The 17157-nt window shown below is 53.1% G+C and overlaps 1 protein-coding gene across 2 annotated transcripts in view; it reads right to left on the minus strand.

The window, feature by feature from the left end:
• Positions 1-4631: 4631 nt before the first annotated feature.
• The window catches only part of LOC122366915 (mesoderm induction early response protein 2-like), a 30321-nt gene continuing 17795 nt past the window's right edge, over positions 4632-17157 (minus strand). For both annotated transcript variants that reach the window (XM_043339574.1, XM_043339575.1), the window contains exons 2-6: positions 13208-13456; positions 12523-12888; positions 11709-11885; positions 7699-7826; positions 4632-5489 (exon numbers count right to left, since the gene is read on the minus strand). In XM_043339574.1, coding sequence (XP_043195509.1) covers positions 5309-5489; positions 7699-7826; positions 11709-11885; positions 12523-12888; positions 13208-13456 — 1101 coding nt within the window. In that variant the 3' untranslated portion in view covers positions 4632-5308. The remainder of the gene's footprint in view (positions 5490-7698; positions 7827-11708; positions 11886-12522; positions 12889-13207; positions 13457-17157) is intronic.

Genomic DNA, 17157 nt, shown 5'->3' on the forward strand with positions numbered 1-17157 from the left:
AGAAGAGGAGGAGAGGAGGGAGAGCAAGAGAGAGCGAGAGAGAGCAAGAGAGAGCAAGAGAGAGCAAGAGAGAGCGCGAGAGAGGCGAGAGAGAGCGAGAGCGAGAGAGCGAGAGCGAGAGCGAGAGCGAGAGAGCGAGAGAGAGAGAGAGCGAGCGAGAGAGCGAGAGTGAGAGCGAGGAGCGAGAGAGAGAGAAAGCGAGAGAGCGAGAGAGAGAGAGCGAGAGAGCGAGAGAGGAGAGAGAGAGAGAGAGAGAGGAGAGAGGAGAGAGAGAGAGAGAGAGAGAGAGAGGAGAGAGAGAGGAGAGAGAGGAGAGAGAGAGAGAGAGAGAGAGAGAGAGAGAGAGCTAAGAAAGACTGGAGGGAAGGGATAAGGACGGAAGGAGAGAAAGAGAGACAGAATAGGAAAACCAGAGAGGGTAAAATGAGATAGAGGGCAATGGGTAAATCAGTGAGAGGGAGCAGAGAGAGGAAATATTTAGTTGTGTCAGCTTGTTTCACATGTAAAACGTAAATTTGCTTTTCATCATTACAGCTTCGGATTTGAAATTAAATCTTAGCATCCTTATGATAAACCCACGTTGAAGGGATGCAGTAGCGGCGGAACACTTTCAATTAGGGGGGGGGGGGGGGCACTGCCGACTTTTGGTCCTATTATTTCCATGCAACGCTCATAGGGCTAATGTTGAAATGCAAAAATCAAAGGGGGCACGGTGCCCCGGTGCCCTTCCCGTTCCGCCGCCTAAGACGGGATGGGGACGCTTTTATGGTCGTCGTTGGGAGCTCGGCACTAATGGGGTCTGGGGATGATGTTGAAGGTTTCGCAAAAGTTTCATAAAAGAGATTCTATTTTGGCACAACCTATTTAACATTTTTTACGTTTGCTGTGAAAAGGTTAGGCCCAGTTCATTCAAAATCAGGTCCACGACTCCACAGCTTACAACAGGAGCTAGCTAGCATAACAAACCCGCGCCGTGTTGGTGGCATGAACTTTCCGTCGAGTGCTGGGGGGGGGGGGGGGGGCGTTTCACGCCCCTCCGTCTAACTCGGCTCCTGGGCCACGTAGCGACACGCGGTAAGCGGCAATCGAAAGAGCGTCAAAAATAAGGAGGAAAACACTCGGTCATTTTAAGGTCCGAGTAAAGGTCAGGTCACCAGGATTCATCAAAGGTCAAATTTTGTTGATTTCAACGATTTTGAACACCCGACGGCTAACTTGGGAACCAATAGAGCTACAGCGCCGCAGAAAAGCGCATTCGATGGCTTCTTTCGCCAACATGTCCTCAAATTTGACCTCAGATCAACGGTTTAGCCCCCAGAGGGCACCGCTCTGATTGACCTCAAATTTGACCTCGGATCAACGGTGTTTTCACCGCTCTAGCACGTCTCTGTCAAAAGTAAAAAACTGCTGAAGACCTTTTATGTCCTAAAATGACCTCAGGGGCACACACAGGGGTCACAGGTGCGATTTTCCGATTCAGTATGTCATGTTTACCTATGGACCGATGTTTGAGTGGGTGTAGAACGAAATTCGTCCAAAAGAGGCGCATTTCAATTTTCTCCCATTGACTTATACCTAATGGAGCAGTCGCAAAATTGACGTGACCTTAGGTCACAGATATACAAAATCCGAGGTATCCATTTTATACACACTATTACCCTAAGCAATCACTGAAAGTTTTAAAGTCCGCTCAGTCGGTGTAGCTACAGTGAGCTTTCGATTTTTTTTCTGAGGTAAGGTCACTTGACGTTACGGTGACCTGACCGTCGCCGTTTTTTTTTTTAGATATTCGCGAAAAACCTGAGAGGGAAGGGTGTAAAACGCCCCCCCCCCCCAGCATGGCGCGGGTGATCGACATAGCGACTCGGACTGAACAAATGCCTTTAACGTTTAAACGGTTGAATGAGGTGAGAGGATTGAGGTAGCCTTGAATCGGATTTTCTTCTGCTTGTCGGTAGTTTAGGTTGAAGTTAATTTCGCGAGCTGACCATAATCATTTAACAGGGAAAATTCAGCTGCACATCGTTCGGGTCAAAGTAATATCAAACATTCTCAAATTTTGTAGTAAAGAGCCAGTAGTTTACGAATATATTCAAAAAACAAATAGAAAAAGAATAAGCGGACCGGTTTCGTCTATCAAAGACTTCTTCGGCGCTTTTTAAAAAAAAAGTATAAGAAAAAAAACTAGTACAGTGACAATCGTTTGAAATAAAATTGGATTCAACTAAGAACTAAGAACTTCATTGTCCGAAAACCGCTGACAGTTGATAGCTCAATGACACTTAGAGCCGTGCATAAGGAGGCGTGAAAACACTCTCCTCATCTCGTTCTATTACGAGAGGACTATGTCATGGCGTGAGAAAGGTGTTCTCAAAATAAATGACACTATTATATGAGTGAATAAATAATCCGCGCCCCTTGGGCTATTGGCGGACCCTACCACCTGATCGGGTGGTGCAGCCGTTTCGCCTTCCACCTGAGATCTCGGAAAGTTACCGACCGATTTTGAACATTCAAAGAGCGTTCGATAGCCCCACCAGGGAACTACCTTGCTACCAGGTTTTGTTGACCTAGGTGCAACCCATGACGTCACAAGTCAGGTCAAACGTCGCATTTTTTCACCGATTTAGTCTAAGGAATGCGTTACAGTCAGTTAACACATCAATTAAAAGGCATGTAATCGAAAAACATCGATGGAGCGCTGGTTGTCTAATACATATGTTGCCTAAAGAGGTCATTGATGCCAGGTCAGTTCACAGAGGTCAGGTCACTAAGGGTTACAATATGAACCCAACTATGCTAGGGTCGTGTGATACATGTTTTATGGCCAATTTTACATTTATAATTCAATGGTGTGGGCTAGACGGCAATTGGGGCCATTTTAGATTGCATTCTGGTGAAGGTCAGGTCAAGGTCAGGTCAAAGGTCAAATTTGAAAGTTGATATGTTGCATAAAAGGGGTATCTATTCGATGCAGCTCATCACAGGAAATCCAATGGTGGTATTTGGCTTGCTCTGTGTGTTCTGTGACGGCTAAAAATTGAATTTGAAAATTTTACGTAATAAATTTCGAATAGTTTTTTTGGCCATAACTTTGCTAAAAATGGAGCTAACGAGTTTAGGTAAGTTTGGATATCTAGAGCAGATAGTTCTATAACATATATTTCAGTTTTAATTTTGAAAGTTGTTGGTATTTTCGGGGTGTTTACTTCCATAGTTTTGATGGTCAAAATCAATTTTTGTTTGGAAATAAGAGTTAGCAGTTTGGTAACGCTGTTTATTTTACATCTTTTTGATTTTGAATATTTTTCGTTATCTTCAAAACTGTAAGCGTGACAGCTCTTCCCGCTAAACCTTTTATTGGGTCAAAAATGACAGAACATGACATCCCTCTGACGTCATTTGTGACTAACCTTTCATAAGAGCTCTGGAAAAATTTTGTCATGCCCGGAGGGGTCTTGAAAGTTTGGTGGCGACATTTGCTATACTTTAGGAGATATCGACTGAAAAGGAGAGAGGGGGTATTTCGCGCCGCCCTCCCCCCCCCCCTCAACGGGGCTTTCAGTTGCTGCTCTCACAGAACTATTGGTAATATTACAACGTAGTGGAATTGCAAGTGGCAATATAAGCTTCCTGCCAGCGCCGGACCAGAGTTTAAACATGCAGGCTGAATTTTAACAATTAACTTTTGAATTTTTAAACCGTTGAGCTTTTTAGAAGTTGCCTATGAACTGTTCAGCTCCTTTTGTGGTCCATCACAGCGGGCTTGTATGTCATTTGTCAACCAAAATCGAATTAAAAACTTTTTATTGGGTCTGGCTACCTCGCCAACTTCTTAACTGGATCGTTTAGTAGCTTTTGATTGGGCACTGCCCACGTTGTCTGTCTAGCTTTTCGTGTCATAGACACTGTCTATGACACGAGAAGAGGCTGCTGACATCGTTTGTCGCGGTTGGATAATACCAATCCACGTCCCAGTGGCTGCTCGATCGCACTTTCCCTGGCCCACCTCTCCCACCAGGCTAGACTTTGCCCGGCACAGCCGTCGCCTCGGTGCCTTGGGCGGTGACCCGTTCAAAGGGGCTCACAATTCGTATGGTGCCGTGGCTCTCAAACCGATACAGAACAGTGAAACGCAAAGGCTCACTTTCCATATAAGGCGAACGGCTGATTCTGGCGCCGGGGCTTCATTCATGCTAAGGCGCCCAATCACAGCGCCGCATTTCAGTTAGTGTCGGGTGCAAAAGCTAATATGCTCCGCCCCTCCATCACGTGACCCTGCCCTCACGTGGCCTCAGTCACGTGGTGTTTCCACTTCTTGGCGCATGGCGGCGCTAGTCTCGCAGGGGCGGTGGTAGCTTGCTCCCCCGCCGTCCGGGGGTGATGGGTAGCAACTGCTGGTGACTGTACAAAAAACACAACAGATCGAACGAAGCGAAGAAGCTGCGATTCTGCTCGTCGCCGGCTGCATATAGGGCTCTGGGGTGGCAGCGGCTCGGCGGCAGGTTCGTATCGGGTCGTCACCGTCTCAGTCTCCAGCTGCGAGCACCCGACCGTCGGCGCCGCTCACCAAAAATGGCATCATAGGCGCTTCCCGTCGGTACCTCATCTGCTCACGCTAGCACACAAAATCTCGCAATGAACAGTCGTTCGTTCGCTCTCACGCACAGACATACAAACGCACGCACTTGGTGACGTTTTCTGCCGTTCATCCACGCATTCTCCACATCACACCTGAGCAAACTCTGCTCGACGAATCACGCATCCTCTGTCAGTCCGTTAGTCCACTTCAAACAACCACTCCATCGCTGTGAGACGGACAATAAAACGCGGCGATCGGCGAGCACCGTATTTGAGACACAGTTTGTCAGGTCCACACGCGGCCTCGGGCCGGGAAGTTCCTCTGCGCACAGTCAGTTCACACACGTCATACACTGATAGAGCTCCAGTTCAGATCACACGCGGTCCTCTGCCGCCCACGCCACTCGGTACGGGACGGCCCGGGGGCGCTCCGCCTCCCGCCGGCGTGTATTACCCACTGCCGACAGGGGCGGCCGCCGACCGGCACAACAGACAATAGTCTCTCCCACCCGCACGCGTGATCACATACACACATGATCCCGGTAACTTTCCGATAGCGATCATTCTCCACTTGATCAGGTATAGAGTTGTACGGCTGAGACCCGCACGCACATCAACAATACAAAATACACCATACAAAACAGTCTGCATTCACTGGCGACGGCCGGTGCCGCCCGTTGGTATCACAGCGGCGCGAGGGGCGGCGCGCGGCCGCGGCCGGCTGCAGTCAGGGCAGCAGCAGCTGCGGACAGCTGGCCAGCAGGCTGGCCAGGCCGGCCGGCGGCGGCGGCTGCGCCGACGGCTGCGGGTCACCAGCGGCCGCCCACGGGCCGTGCTCCCAGGGATCGGTCGCCATCAGGATCTGCAGACTGGAGGCGGCCGCAGACAGCATGCGCGGACACGGCTCGCTGCCGGGGGAGGGGCGGCCGGTCAGACAAGACACCCGCGGGGAACCGACAGAGGGGTGCAGCTGCTGGGAAAGGCAGATACAGAGAGGGTCTGGTCACACACGGAGACACCGGGGTCGCGGCAGAGGAACGCCCGGTCACATACAGGGGCGGCGCCACGGGTTTTCGATAGGGGGGGACGGGGACTGTAGCTGTCCGAAAATCCCAAAAGTAGATACTGATCGTGTATGCAAAAAAAAAAAAAAACGAGGCACGTAACGCCGCGAAACTTGGCAAAGCCCAAAACACATCGAATGGTGCATCCCGTTTCCAAACTTATCCTAGGACACCTAAGATCGATCACCTTTTCAAGCATCCTTGCCTCTAAATCAAAATTTGCAGTCTTGCCAACTCAAAGCTGGTTTCCTACAAGCTGCGAATTGCTTAGAGATACTGGCCGCGTGGCCGAGTGGATTGGGTGTCCGGCTGGAAATCCGGAGGCGGGAAGTTTGCGACCGGTCGGTCAGTGTCGAGTAGCAGTGCCAACTATTCTTACGTTTCGTACTTTCAAATTTTCGATCTTACGTCTGGTCAGCTTCATGGCTTCACCATCATATAGTCATGGAGGAAAAGTGGGAATGTCTTCTGCTCTGACAAGTGCGCCAAAACTGCAATATAATTTCAGAATCATGACATCACCACCTGATCCATATGCAACGGGCAGGGTGCAGCTAATGGCTAGCCGTCAGTGGTCATGTCATTGGTGGTCACTCAAAAGGTCATGCTAGGTCATGGAAGGTCACCAGCCGTTATTTGATCACACTTTCTGATGGATTTTACTTACCAAGAGCTTCGCGGGAAAAACGAGCGCATGCCGCATGCACCGTTGAAAAAAAAAATTGAGTGAAAGGGTCTCAGGTCCGGCGGCCTCTGCAGGTGAAATGCCCCAGAGTAGGATTCCGGTCCTTGTTGATTAACTTCGTCAAAAATGGCAGTAGAGCTGTGATGTCGGCACCATTGTGTTCGTCATGATCGAGCTGGCACGACCTGCATCGTTCTCATATTCACCCTCCAATCGTAACAACACAGCATGGGGATTGGCAAATGGCGGGGCACCCCCTTTGGGAGGTAATGAAGGTCTCTGGAAACCTCATCCCTCATCTCTTTAGCATTAGTGGCTCTCCTTATGGAACAGGTTTCTTGACTGGTCTGTTTCACCCCAGAATTCAAAGACTAGTCAAGGTAAAACCGAGCGCACCACAGTGAGCACAATTTGATAAGCTGGTGTATCTCAGTTTCCATGTAGAACCTTTCACGTATCACGTACCTAAAACACTTTCGTGCACTCATGCAAAAGCAACTGCCATGTTTCAACAGCTGGTAATGGCATTTTCACAGCCGCTGACGTAAGAAGGGGAGGGGGGGGGGGCTCGATTAGACCCCCAGCCGTTCGGCCGCCGACCGAACTTTGTTTTGCAGAAGAAAAAAACGAGTGCTATCGAACTCCTTGACGAGAGGGAGCCGATGCTACCCAATTGTAAGGTCTTGGGCTACTGCGTGCTTTTTTGGTACTGCCTGTGATCTATCCGAACACTTCTCCCCACAAGTGCTGGGGTTAAATGGCATATATTTCAAATGGTTCCTGTGGTAGAACTGCCATGCTTGAATTTGACTAATTAGGAATGGAAAATATCCATAAACGGAAATCTATGGAATTTCAGTTAACTTGGTTTTGTCGGCAATGGGGTCTGGCAGTGGGGTGGGGAGGTAATAACCCTGCCTGGCGCCCCAAAAGGGGGGGGGGGGCACGATCCCCGAGGCCCTGCCGATCACCTTATAGGCATCACAGCTCCACACCTTTTGCAGATAGCCAGGACCCCCTGCGATACATCCCAACAGCAATCTTTATTCAGAACCTGCCTTGATTAACCAACGATGCATTAAATGCGACGGATAACTTTACAATGCATTATTATCAACTATTGAACGGGCCTCGCCGATAGGGGGGTACTGTACCCCCCTAACTTTCGATAGCGGGGGACCTGTCCCCCCCGGTGGCGCCGCCCATGGTCACATAGGCGACATACGAGAGCCAGTAGAGGGGCGCTCAGTCCAACACGGGACACCGGCAGAATGGGAGCCCGGTTAGACACACCGGAGAACCGGCAGGGAACGACTCCGGCACAACCAAATCGACCATCTCAGTGATCTAATCCGATCCCCTCCGTACCTGAGTGCCGGCTCTGCTCCGTATTTCCTCCGGTCGAACTGTGTAAGGCTCAGGAACTGACGGTGCCGCTCCGTCTTTTTCCAAAGGTAGTAGAAATTCACTATCTCGCCGACAGACCGCGTCGGCAGCTGAAAAAAAATAAACGCCCGTCATACACCCGTGCAGGAGACAAGCAAAGCATTGCTAAAAGGGAACGCGGGATGATGCTAATTTTGGGATGGAGGATGAGCCTGGAAGTTCCTTGAAACGGCAGAGTCTTATCGCTATAGAAAATTCCACTATGTGCCTGTTCCAGCGCCTCCAGAAGAAATTATTGACTGGTGGCTCTACCAGAAGTTTTACTGGGGGCGCTGGAACGCAATCTGGAGATTTCTGAAGATTGGTGTCACAGATACCAAAGGAATGATGATGGCTCACTCGTGAAATGTGGACCTCTCAACTCTGGAGGCTACTGGAGGTTTGTGGAGCAGCCATCACCGCAGCCATCACCCGCGCCGCGCGCCGCACCATCCCACACGGAAACGGCGGAAGGACCAGGGAGCCGTTCTGGAGTGAGGCGTGCGACGAAGCAATCGCGATCAGGAAAGAAGCTCGCGCTAAGGTGGCCGCGCCAAACCATACCGCCGAAGACGTCCGGGAATACCAACAAGCAAGGAAGAACGCGGACACGGTCCTGCGCGAGGAAAAGACAAGCTTCCTGCGCAAGCGCATCGCGGAACTGGGGCCCAACACCGACCTCTGGAGCCTCATCCGCACCCTGGACGGACGCAAACCACCGGCGAAACCAGCAGAGCCCCTCAACCGCGCTGGCCCACCTGGCCGCCCAGCTCGACCAGCAGTGACAGATAGGGAGAAGGCCAACGCCCTATGCCAGGCATATGCGGCAGTATCCCGGATCCCACACAACAAACAAGAGGATCGCGACATCAAGCTGGAGGCGCGCGCTGCAGTGAGTGCCTGCGCATGCGACGCCCAACGCAGTGGACCGTGCGCGCCATTCACACCCGCCGAACTCGACGCAGCCCTGGACAAGCTCCAGAACGGGAAGAGCCCGGGACCGGACGGCGTACCCAACGAGCTGCTGAAGCAGATAAGCCCAACAGGCAAGACTCTCCTCCTGGCCCTGATCAACAAGTCCTGGACAGCAGCGGACGTCCCGGCCAGCTGAGGGGTGTTCACGGGCACCGCACACTGCTGCGTGCGGTGTGTGCGGAGCGTCCAGCAGGCGTGGGGGTAGGGGATGGGTAGGCGGCTCTGACGTCACGGCTGCGTGCGGTGGACGGTTCGCTGTGGCCAGTCCCGACCGGCCACAGCGGTCGCTGTGTGCGGTGACGGAAGGCTGACGTAGGGACGCAGTGGGCGGAGCTTGGAGGCTGTGTGCGGTCCGACCGCACACAGGGCCCGTGAACAGCCCTCTGGAGAACAGCAGAAATCGTAGCCATCCCCAAGAAAGGCAAGCCGCCGTCAGAGCTGTCCAGTTATCGCCCGATCAGCCTGCTCTCCACCACAAGCAAGCTCGCAGAGCGGATGATCCAGGCCCGGCTGCAGCACTGGCTCGAGACGAGAGGGAAGCTCAACCCCAACCAAGCCGGTTTCCGCAGAGGTCGCTCCACCATGGACCAGCTCGGCCGAATATCCCAACAGATATTCGACGCGTTCGAGGAGAAGAAACCTCACCGGGCGGTCATGGTGCTGCTGGACTTCGCGAGAGCCTACGACCGAGTCTGGAGGGCCGCCCTGCTCTGCAAGATGGCTCGGCTGGGAGTCCCCGGCTGCTTCATCAAGTGGCTGAGGGCCTTCCTGTCGGACAGGCGCGCCCGCGTCCGCTGGGGCGCTGCCCGCTCAGACCTCAGGGTCTTCCAGGAGGGCCTCCCCCAGGGCAGCGTGCTGGCGCCGCTCCTATGGCTGGTCTACGTCAATGACATCGACGTAGCAATGCCGGAACACGTCTCGCGGTCCCTGTTCGCGGACGACGTGGCGCTGCTGGCATGCGCCCCCACTGCCAGAGAGTGCGACGCCCTCCTCCAGCCCTGCCTGGACGCGGTGGACACGTGGCTGCGACGCTGGAAAGTCATGCCCAGCGTGACGAAGTGCACCGCCACCCTGTTCACTCTCGACCCAAGAGAGAGCGGAGGGAAGGTCAAGCCGCACCTGACGCTGCGCGGAGAGGAGCTGCCCTACTCCCGCAACCCGACCTTCCTGGGCATTAAGTTTGACCCCCAACTCACCTTCGCGGACCACATCGACGACCTGAAAGCCAAGATGTCTCGACGGAGGCGATGCCTACAGGCACTGGCCGGAAAGACCTGGGGAAGCCACCGCCGAACCATCAGAGCGGCCTACATCGGCTATATCCGGGCCCTATTCGACTACGGCGCCGCCGTCTTCGGGACATACGCCGCCCCGTCGGTAAGAGGACGCCTCGAAGCCGAGCAAAACAAGTGCGCCCGCGTCATCACCGGCTGCCTACGTGCGACCCGGAAGGACGCCCTCCTGGCCGAGGCTGGCCTCCCGACACTCTCGCTTCGGGCCCTACAGCTGGCAGGCACGGAGTACCAGCGTATAATCCGTCTGCCCCCGAGCGACCCGGGCAAGTCCCTCTTCCGAAAGGAGGTACAGCCGCGCCTCCAACACCGAGCCTACAAGGCATGGCAAAGAACATGCAACGACGCCACCGCCGCGGGAAGACCACCGCCCAAGCCACCAGACGAGACTGAAGCACTCCCTCACCGACCGTGCCTCAGGAGGGTCGGCAAGTGGCTCGCCGAGGAGGCAGGAATCGAGGAGCTCCCGGTGGAGCCCATGGCGTTCTACAGCTGCGACCCGCCATGGCTGGGCCACCGCGGCGGCACCACCTTCAGGGTAGACCTGCCCGTGGCCACCCGCCGGTCGGACCCGCCTGCAGTCCGCAGGGAAGCTGCCCTGCGAGCCATTGCAGAGCTCCCGCAACCGGATATTACTATCTGGTCGGACGGCTCGGCTCGCGGCGGGATGGAACAGGGCGGCGCAGGCGCGCTGATCCAGTTTCACCACCTCAACAAAGAAGAAACCGTGCGCGCTCCTGCAGGGGCGGTCTGCTCCAGCTTGAGAGCAGAGCTGACCGCCATGCGCGAGGCGCTCGCGGCTGTGGCCGGCCTGGAGGAAGGGGAGCTGGCATCAATCAAGTCGGTCCGCCTCCTCACCGACTCAAGGTCTGGGCTACAACTACTCGGCCGCGGCCCAGCTAGCCAGACCATGGCTCTGGCCGCCGAGGTCTGGAGGCTGCTGAACACCCTCGCCGAGAACGGCACCGAGACGGTGCTCCAGTGGGTGCCAGGCCATGCCGGGCTGGACGGCAACGAGACCGCCGACCGCCTGGCTGGCGAGGCCGCGGCGGGCGACCAAGATAGCGCACCGATTGACCTATCGAGTGCGCGGGCCGCCGTCACGCGCCATGTCCGGGAGCAGTCGCGACGGAGGACAACCGCTGCCCACCCGCACCCGGACCCCACGCCTGGCCACGACTCCCTGGCGCGCTGGGGGTCGGTGACGCTGTCCCAGCTGAGGACCGGCACATCACCGCTGACGCGCGACACGCTCTACAAGATTGGCCTGGCAGCCAACGACGAATGCCCCGCGTGCGGGGAGCCCGACAGCGCGGCGCACCTGCTGACCGATTGTCCGGCCTATGAGGCGGCCCGCCGCCGCCGCTGGGGTGTCGACCCTCGCCTGGTCGACGTCCTCGGCAGCCCGGCGGCGAGGGTCGTCGACTTCATCGAGGGTGTCGGGCGGACCGAGCCGCCGCTCGACCCGCCTGCGCCGCCGCCCCCCTGAGCGGGCTGGCGGCGGGATGCAGAAGAAGAAGAAGAAGGTTTCTGGAGCTTTGGCGATAGCCTTCTGGAGCTTTTCTGGAGGCGCTGGAACGCTCTCTGGAGCATTCTGAAGGTTTCTGGAGGCGCTGGAACAGGCCCTATATCACCCCAATACAATCTGCGCTGTTCAGAGTACCCGCCCGCCGGCCGTGCACCCACCATCTGTCGCTGCATGGTGCCGAAATCCTTCCCGTGCAGCCGCAGCGCCTGCTCAAACAGCGTGCACTCGTGGTCGGACCAGTGGTCGAGCCGGCCGGCCGGCCGCGGCGGATCGCTGCTGACGCGTCGCGCCGCCTCCTCCAAGTCGTGGCCGCTCTCCTGTAGGTGGCGCAGGGCCTGCACGAGAGGACAGCGGTCAGTGGTGGGGCAATACAGAGACGGGCACAGGGCCTGTGCGAGAGGACAGCGGTCAGTGGTGGGGCAATACAGAGACGGACACAGGGCCTGTGCGAGAGGACAGCGGTCAGTGGTGGGGCAATACAGAGACGGGCACAGGGCCTGTACGAGAGGACAGCGGTCAGTGGTGGGGCAATACAGAGACGGGCACAGGGCCTGTACGAGAGGACAGCGGTCAGTGGTGGGGCAATACAGAGACGGGCACAGGGCCTGAGGACCGGGACGGTGCTTAGTGGTAACGAAACAAAGAGTCCGTCGTGGGGCCTGCCACAGAGGACGCCAATCAGTGATTACTGATTAGGCAACAATGCCATCCTGGCAGCCAGGACGGACTGCCCGCTAGGACGGCGGTCAGTGATAACGCAGCAGATATAATGCCTCTCCGAAAATGTAATGAAATGTTAAAACATAATAATAATAATCACGGACATCAACAGCGTAAGCAAATGATGTTAAAAGGCACATATAATCTAAATTACAACACACCGATCGCTTTAATGTAAGCGTTCACCCCTTCACTGCCGTCAATCATCACCCCACCCCACGGCTGGTTCTCCGTCCGGCGGGCGGTACGGACCTGTTCGTGGTCGGGCTGGCGTCGGGCCGGGCGGGGCGCCGCCGGTGGGGGCGCCGCCGACACCACGGCGGGCCGCAGTCGGCGCTGGTACCGCTCCACCTCGTGCTCCGGCAGCCGGCTCGGGTCCCAGACCAGCCGGTCGGGCCGCGAGCGGCGCCGGTGCGCGGCCGGTCGCAGCGCCGGCAGCTCGGCCTGGAACTCGGGGCCCACGCTGGCCGTCTTCCGCCAGACTGTGTCGTCGGCGGGCTCGTCGGCGGCCGAGGCGAGACACGGCCGCTTGGCCGGCGGCTCGTCGTCACCGTTGTCGGGCGGGTCACACTCGCCGAGCAGCTCGCGGCCGATCAGCGCCTTGTCCAGCGTCAGGTCCTAAGGTGGCGGGCGCACAGTCAGAGCCGGGCCGCAATTATCACTGCACCGCTCACCAGAAACAACCCTACACGACAGGCAACACTACAAGAGAACGTGGTGAGCGCCCTTCTATCACAATTCAATGCATGAAGTGATAAACTGATCGATGACAAAATAAATACCACCAAGTGGTGGCACCAGCCCTACCACAGCCACCTCTAATCAGCTGGATACTGCCCGTTAGCCCTCGCCCTCGCGCTCAACTCGATCCTGGGTAGCCTCGCCTCAATCCCCTGCCGCCCTCGTGCTGAGTATTCCCAGTCGGCCCCGTGCTCACCTGGTTGCTGAGTATCTCCTCGGAGGCGGAGCTGGACTGGGAGGCGTCGGCGTCATCCTCCAGCAGCGAGTGGGTCTCGCTGCCGCCGCTGTAGAGCGCCAGCAGCCGCTCGATGGCCGGGTCCGAGTCCGACTCGGGCAGCGGAGGAGGCGGCGGAGGCGGCGGCGGCAGCTCACCGGCCTGCCCGGCTGGCGGCCACGGCTGCACGCGCGGGCACGGCGACAGCCGGCCGCAGCAGCCAACCGACGGCTGCAACACAGACGCCAACCGTCAGAGATACAGCACACCGACCACTGTCCCAAACTCATATTTTGTTCAAATTAAAACTTGCCCATCCGCCAATGCGAGGCACCCGTCGCCGATCGGCATGCATTTAGTCCACAAAGTTCGTCGACCCCGGCTCTCAATGAAGATCTATGAACCGATCAAAATTTCATTGGCGTTCTTCCGGCGCGCCCCACGTGCCAACCGTGCACCCCAGCGAGTGGAAACCTAGAAAAGGCGCTGACCCGCTCTGTCATCTAGAGGGTGTGCAAATTTCAACCCCCTACGCCGTACCGTCTGCTCTGTATGCGTGACAGATTGAACCCACTACACGGATTGTATGTTAGGCAATTGGTAGTAGTGATAGAAAGATCACAGATTAGTGTAGACAAATCATGCCCAGACATGTGCATGGATCTGAGCGATGGATCTATGATCCCAGAGGATCTCGAAGCAAACTGCACATTAGGACCTATGATTCCACCCGATCCGGCATGAAAAATTTATGGACCTGTGATTTCATAGGATCTGACGAGATGCCAAGAACATGGATCTATGATCTGAGTTGATCCCACCATGCAAAACATTTTAACAGGTTTCAAAGTGTTTCTATGCTCATTTCTGCCACAAAACTATGAATTGGGACGTGCAAACTGCAATCACATAAAACCACTAAACTCAACTAAAAAACGTTAGGATTTTAAGATAACGTTAACTTTAAAAAAAAGTTTGGATCACTTCAAGAAAAAAAGCAAACAAATTAAGAATAAACAACTGACTGTGGCAGTCAAAGGCCAAGCTAAAAACAAGTGGAACACAGCTGCAAGTATAATGAGATAATATCAATGAGAAAAAAGATAAAACATGAGGATTGTTCAAGACTTTTTATCAGTGGGCTGCTAGTTTTACTATAGACTGAGCTTTTTGCTTGTATTTTTAGACCTGGCAGCATGCTGATAAACAATGGCAACCAGCATAGCCCAAATGTGAAGTGTCTCAGCTTGATCAAGGACAAATCTTTGTATGACCATTTTCAACCAGGATGAATGGACTGAGCATAACATAACCAAACATACCCTAACATAACACATTGTAGCCTCATTTATACACAGAGCAGATGTTCAAAGGAAAGTTTGATGGAAAAGATTAAAAGAGAGAATATGTACCCTATTAACCCGCGCCCCACTGGGGTCTGTGTATAACACGCCCTACTGGGGGGGGGGCTATTCATAGCCCCCCCCCCTCCTAACTCCGAAACTACTGGGCCGACCGTCAAAATTCAAACGGCGTCTGATAGCCCCGGAAAAACTGTCGAACGAAACCTAATTTCATTGACCTCGAGGTCACCGATGACGTCACAGGTCAGGTCAAAGTAAAAATTATTAGCATTTTGGCTTGTTCACATTTTGGGCTCTGGCTGCCGTCTTACAAGTCAGATCAGGCTCATTTTTGGTTTCCACACTCGTGAACAGATGCTCTAGATACCTTGAGGGTACCAAGCTTGTACTTTGATTTTCAGGTCAGGGTCAGGCAGTGTCAGAAAAGTGGCCGGTTTCTCAATTTTTTTGAACTTGGAAGATTTGTTCTGTGAGATTTTTCACTGCTAATAATCACTTTTTTTGTTCCGTCACTGACTAAATATCAACTGCAACTGGGCATCACAGGACTGAAAGGGAAACTTACTAAAGAAACATGTTAATTGAAAATTTGACATTGTGCTTTGTTCTGTTTTCAGATCTCCAAAGCAGCAAGCAAGCATCCTGCAAGTACTATTGAAACAGATAAGAAGCAGTTACTCCACAATTTCACCATGCAATCATCATAATTGGATCAGTTAAAATGCCAGTCATTCATTACTTTCCAAAGTTGAGGTGCTTACAAGATAGAAGTATTGACAAACCATGTCAAACTATCCAGCAAGTTTTAAAACAAGCGTGAAGGAATGAATCCAGTATACGTGAATGTATTGAATGTATGCTATTGAGTGTGTTTGTGAAATAAATAAATGTTTCCATTCCATCACATTTCTCACCTGGTTTGTCTACGAATGAGAATCAGATGTTTACGAAAGAGAATCAGAGCCCGTGACAGGATGATACCTACCATCCAATTCAACCATGATCACCTGCATGTCACGTGCACGGAATGAGGTTAGATGCTTCTTACGATAAATCAATATTATCACGAACAACCACCCATACCAATACCTACGACTTGAATGGCAAGTCCTCAGTCCCAGCCTCACCACAACGTCTTTGCACAATGCACAATCCACACCACGTTTATGGATACACTGCCATTCCTTTTGCGTATTCTTTCATCAAATCAGTAACTACCGATTTCCTGCTTTCTCGTCCACTATTGGGCAGGAAACGATTTTTATGCAGGAAACACTGATATCACAAAAAATAAACATTAAAATAAACATTACTTTTGACAGTGATGCGCATTATTTGTCGAATTTCCCAAAAGACGGTCCCTTTTGCCCGTTCATTGAGGCTGCCATATCCTCATAACGGCATTTCAATGGCAGTGCATTTCTCAGTTTACCATATTCTTGTTCCGTGACACGGAACAAAAGTAAGGGTAGAATAAAGGTTGAAGTAGGCTTGCAATCGGTTCAAATTTGGTATGGCATCATAGATTGTTCAATTCTGATTGTTTCTATGTCAAATTTTTATACTTTTATGGACGTTTTCATATAGTTTTATTGAAACGCCGTGACCATGTTTCGTCACGGAACAACTCACTTAATTTGGAACGTTTAAGCAATCTCGACTTGTGTTTATAAAAAATTGGGTACCGTTAGAATCGTTGAGAGACGGCGCTTTTCATAGCATAAAATTATTGCCCAGCTGATGCCGATTGCAGGTATAATACCGACATATGCTGATATCACTTTTACATGAAGTAATGTTTGTCTAGGGCATAAAATCCCTTTGCTTATTAGTATATTATTTGAAATAAAGCAGCCAGATTGAGGTCAAATATTCATTTATTTTAGATTCTTTTTGAATATGATATGCTATTTTGAAGTTCTCATGAATTTGAATCATTTTTATCAAATTGAAAACCAGTAAAGAGGAAATCCCTTTCCTCTAATTTCCCTCGCCGAGTCATCCTCCGCGCCATTTCTCAAGGCTCGAGGTGCGAGGCGTCTGTTTCAGTTTGGGCAAGCGCGTGGGCCGTGGGCAATTATCTATTATTGATTATAATCATTTGTAGCATGGTTTTTGTGGGTTGTCTTGCACAAGACCTTTTTTCTTTAAGTGCTGGCATGTTTTTGTGTCTTTGTGGTTCGTTATTTGTTGGTTATTTGCTTCAAGCTGGATTGCGTCAAATTTGTCAAACTTGCATTATATCAATATAGGTATAGGTACCTAGGTACAGTCACCAGCAGTTGCTACCCATCACCCCCGGACGGCGGGGGAGCAAGCTACCACCGCCCCTGCGAGACTAGCGCCGCCATGCGCCAAGAAGTGGAAACACCACGTGACTGAGGCCACGTGAGGGCAGGGTCACGTGATGGAGGGGCGGAGCATAGTAGCTTTTGCACCCGACACTAACTGAAATGCGGCGTTGTGATTGGGCGCCTTAGCATGAATGAAGCCCCGGCGCCAGAATCAGCCGTTCGCCTTATATGGAAAGTGAGCCTTTGCGTTTCACTGTTCTGTATTGGTTTGAGA

The sequence above is a fragment of the Amphibalanus amphitrite genome, unplaced genomic scaffold (genome assembly GCF_019059575.1).
Source record: "Amphibalanus amphitrite isolate SeventyFive unplaced genomic scaffold, NRLGWU_Aamphi_draft 000839F_arrow, whole genome shotgun sequence".
In the NCBI taxonomy this organism is placed as follows: Eukaryota; Metazoa; Arthropoda; class Thecostraca; order Balanomorpha; family Balanidae; genus Amphibalanus; species Amphibalanus amphitrite.